This window comes from Dryobates pubescens, chromosome 5, assembly GCF_014839835.1.
Source record: "Dryobates pubescens isolate bDryPub1 chromosome 5, bDryPub1.pri, whole genome shotgun sequence".
In the NCBI taxonomy this organism is placed as follows: Eukaryota; Metazoa; Chordata; class Aves; order Piciformes; family Picidae; genus Dryobates; species Dryobates pubescens.
This window is the reverse complement of record NC_071616.1, coordinates 27,545,073-27,549,004: the sequence shown is the minus strand read 5'-3', so window position 1 is coordinate 27,549,004 and position 3,932 is coordinate 27,545,073. Positions and strand designations below refer to the sequence as shown.

General features: G+C 46.3%; 1 protein-coding gene across 2 annotated transcripts in view; it reads left to right on the top strand.

The window, feature by feature from the left end:
* Positions 1-1,701: 1,701 nt before the first annotated feature.
* The window catches only part of PAPOLA (poly(A) polymerase alpha), a 44,190-nt gene continuing 41,959 nt past the window's right edge, over positions 1,702-3,932 (top strand). Inside the window, exon 1 of one of the 2 annotated variants that reach the window (XM_054161873.1) lies at positions 1,702-2,025. In XM_054161873.1, coding sequence (XP_054017848.1) covers positions 2,018-2,025 — 8 coding nt within the window. In that variant the 5' untranslated portion in view covers positions 1,702-2,017. The remainder of the gene's footprint in view (positions 2,026-3,932) is intronic. The other variant, XM_054161872.1, reaches the window with a different exon arrangement.

Here is a 3,932-nt window from a genome sequence, read left to right as displayed (position 1 = left end):
AAGGAGGAATATTCTTCACATATTTAAAATAAATTAGCTTCAGAATTTTTGTTTAGGCTTATTATATATTCTCCAATTTTATTTCTTATACTTTATTACTATGTTGTATTGGGGTTTTAAAAGTCCTTCTACAAAAGTGCCATTTACTGCACATATTAATCATACATTTACATATCTGTATTTCATGTACCTGTCTGATACTGTGAGCCCTAAGAAACTATTCTTTTTCCAAAGTTTTTTTACCTGTTTTTTTTTTTTTTTTTTGTAGTTACACATTCTATTTAAGCAGTATATTCTTGTCCTGATCCATAGTGGGTGTTGGCAGTTAGCCCAAGAAAAACTTTCTTAAAAATAAACAAGCAAAAAAACCCCAGACCCCAAACCAACTGTTTTCACTGAAAACAGAAATAAATAGAAGCAGCAAGTTCTCTTATTTCCCTTTCCAGCTACCAAGGGGCAAAAAAAAAATCACACAACGTATTTTTGTGCTTAAGACTTTCCCAGCAGCCTTAAAACCTGCATTTTCCTTTAGTATCAAACACATTAGTATAGTTCCCATGTAATTCTCATTTAATATTTGATACGTGTTTTTATAGTCTTGAAGAATCTGAAATTTCTACTATGTGGCTATCATTTGATTTTTTCCTATTGACATCATCTACCTCTCACAGAAATTGTCAATGTCTATGCTGACTGAGGTGAAACTGATAGCCTATTTAGTGTAAAATAAATACGGTCAGTGAAGAAACATTTATTTGAAAATACAGGCTGTATGCTGCCAGACCAAGTTACCATTTAACATGTAAGGCAGTTGAAAATCAAATAACCAGTACATTTAGATAAATGGTCGAGAATTCTATTTTTCAGTGGCAAGGTGAAAATAGGACACTAAGAAGAAAAAAAAAAAAACAAGGGAAGGTTTTGTGTAGAGTTGCTGTAATACAAAACTTTACTAAGAATAAAGTTTTGAGCTGATCTCCAAAGAGTGTGATTTTTTTTTCTTTACCATTTTCTTATGCAGTATACTGCAGGCAGAGCTTTCACAATTATTAGAAAAGGATCTCTTTTTCGAGTGTGAGGCATAAAACCTAAAATAAGCTCGATGCAAGTACGTATTAAGTAAAACGGGCTCTCTTTTATCCTAAACCTTTGATTTCTCAGGGGTACAATGGGACGTTCAGGCAGGTTGCGCTCGGCCGTGTGAAGCGATTAGAAACCGCGCCGTGCCTTCCCGGGGCTATCGGCGCGGCAGCTGCACCTTCCACCGTACAAGCGGAGATCTGCCGCCGCAGCCGCCTCGCTCCCCGGGACTTCCCGCGCGTAGGCAGCTAGCTGGTGTGCCGTTGCTGGGGCCTCCCCGTGGCGGCAGGAGCAGCCCGGAGTGGGACAAGACTTTTTGGGCGGTTTGTCGGGGTAACGCGAGGGCGCTCTCGCCACTTTAGTTCCTATAGCAACTTAAAGTCCCCGCTTTCTCTTGCTCGGAGTCACTCGCTGCCCAGCACACCGCCAGTTGCGCGGAACTTCTCCCTCAAAGCACGACAGCCTCCCGCCGCGCGCAGGCGCGGCCCCCCAGCCGTTAGCGCTTTGTTTTCAAACGCCGGGTCGCTGCCTTGCCGGAACTGCAGCCCCCAGGGTGCCCTTCGGCCTCGTGGCCGCCAGAGCCTGCGCGAGCTAGCTAGCGTGCACGGCGTGCGGGGGTGGCCGCGCTGCTGCGTCAGGCCCCCCCCGGTCTAGAACGTTGCTGTGGTACCGTCTGGGCGCCATGTTAGAAGGCCGGAGGGGAAGAGGAAAGTGAAGCGGCGGCGGCCGGGCCTAGCGAAAGGCTTTCTCCTCTCTCTAAGGCCTGACGCCGGCCCTTACCATGGTCACGATTCCCGCTTCCTGGCGGGACGAGTGACCGGCCCAGAGGCGGCAGTGGTGGGGGAGGACGAAGAAAAGAGGAGGAGGGAGAAGGGAACGACGAGGTGGTGGTGGTGGCGGCGACGGCGGCGGAGGAGGAGGAGGGGCCGGAGAGACGATGCCGTTGTAAGTTGGAAAGCTCGCGGAGTGTCTTAAAGGCCTGTATTTTGCCGGCCTTTAGCGCTCTCTTCGTAGCGCCCCGTGCTCCCTATCCGCTCGGGCCCTTTCTGCTAGCTCTCGCCCTTCCCCCGCTTGTCTGTTCCTCCTCTGGTCCTGGCCTCTTCCGGTGCCGCAGTGTGAGGGGCTGTGGAAAGGCTGCGCTCCGCCTGGCCTGCGAGGAGCTACTTGCTTGCTATCTTGTCCCCCCACCCATCGCTGTGAGTCCCGAAAGAGATGCTGGTGTGGCTTTGTTTTCGTTGTCGCCTTCTTCACGATCTCATAACAGCAAGCGTGAGAGGCCTGGCGGCCACGGGGCGAATGTCTGCAGTGGCCCTCTTCGACCCACTGTTGAATCAAGCCATAGGAGGTGGCAGGGTGCCGCATATTTATCCTTTGCTCACCCAGGCAGCGAAAGATGAAGCTTTCTTTCTCAAGAGTTTCTCCAAAGCATTTCCCGAGTGGCCTCGCCAACGGTTTTCCCTCGTTCCGGGGACAGGAGAGACACAGGCGCTGGTTTTTAACAGATGACCCGCGCTGAACCTGCTGGCCTTACAAAACATACCCGGTGCTGGGTGACTCCGGAGTGCCGAGCCGCTGCGGAGGCCAGCGCGGGTGCAGGCAGCGCCCCCGGCCGGCAGCATCGCCCAGCGGCCCTCCCTGCTCCCCTAATCCCCCTCGCCCCCGCCATTCTGTCTTTGGGTTGCGGAGGGTCTTTGTCGCTGGAAAAGTGGTCCTTATGCTTTGGACCTGCCATACTGCAACTCAGCTGGTAGTTATGAATAACGAAGTAGGACATAATTTCATCTGTATTTCTTAGCCGATTTCTTTCACTCGTCTCTACGGCCCCTCCCCCCCCCCCCCCCCCCGCGCTTATTTTTATTTTTCTCCCTGACGTTTTGAGGGCTGCGAGTTAAGACGACAAAAATTCCATCTCCTTAGCTCCGTAGTACATAATTTTGTTGTTCAGTATAAGTGAGGGGACCAGCCATGAATAGGTGGTCAAGTGGTTTTTAAGACATGATTATATGCTAGGTTTTGTTGGTTTGTTTGAGGAAGAAATATTTAAAAATTGGGATTATTCACTACTGCTCCACTATTATTATTAACGATTATTCACAGTTGTTTAAATGTGTAAACTTTGTGGAGAATAAGTGTATTTGCCTATAGTGCTTGTTTTTGTTAGTCTAAATTACTGCTTAGTTATTCCTGGGGTAGATAGCATGAGACAAACTTAAAAAAGAGTTTATGGCAGGAAAAACACAGTGTGTGAATGCGGAAAATAAAATGGTTATGCCAGGTAGCCTCTAATGTGTGTATAAAGAGGCTGCAATGTCTGGAGATAAGTTTTGCACACATTCATTATGACAATGAAAAAAATACCAGAAATCGTCTTTGAAGTTGGTTAAGCTTTTTGGCCTCGGGAAAATGGGAGGGTGTTTGTTCTGCATATTTTCATTCTTAGTTTATTTAGTTGTGACAACATAAATTCCAAATGCTTAATAACAACATTTTAAAGTTTGGGCTGCTTTTAGGAGTTGCAGTAGTAGCAGTCTTCAATTTTGACAAGTTTGGAATGACTTGCTCATTTTTATTAATATAGGTACTTAGGATACTTTAACTGAATAATATATATGGGCTAATATATTGCAATTTTCAATATAAACATTATTTGGCAACTTCACTAATACAGGAGGTTTAGTTAGGAAAAGCTTCCTCTGATTCTGTGTTTGTTCTGTCATTTGTGTGTTTTAAATGATTATTCAGTCAACACTTAAAAGCAAATGTAACACTAGTAATTTGCAGTGCTAGTAATGTTAATTCTTGAGTTTAAAACAGGATACTTCTGACAAGTTTAGACAGGGAAAAAAGTGAGC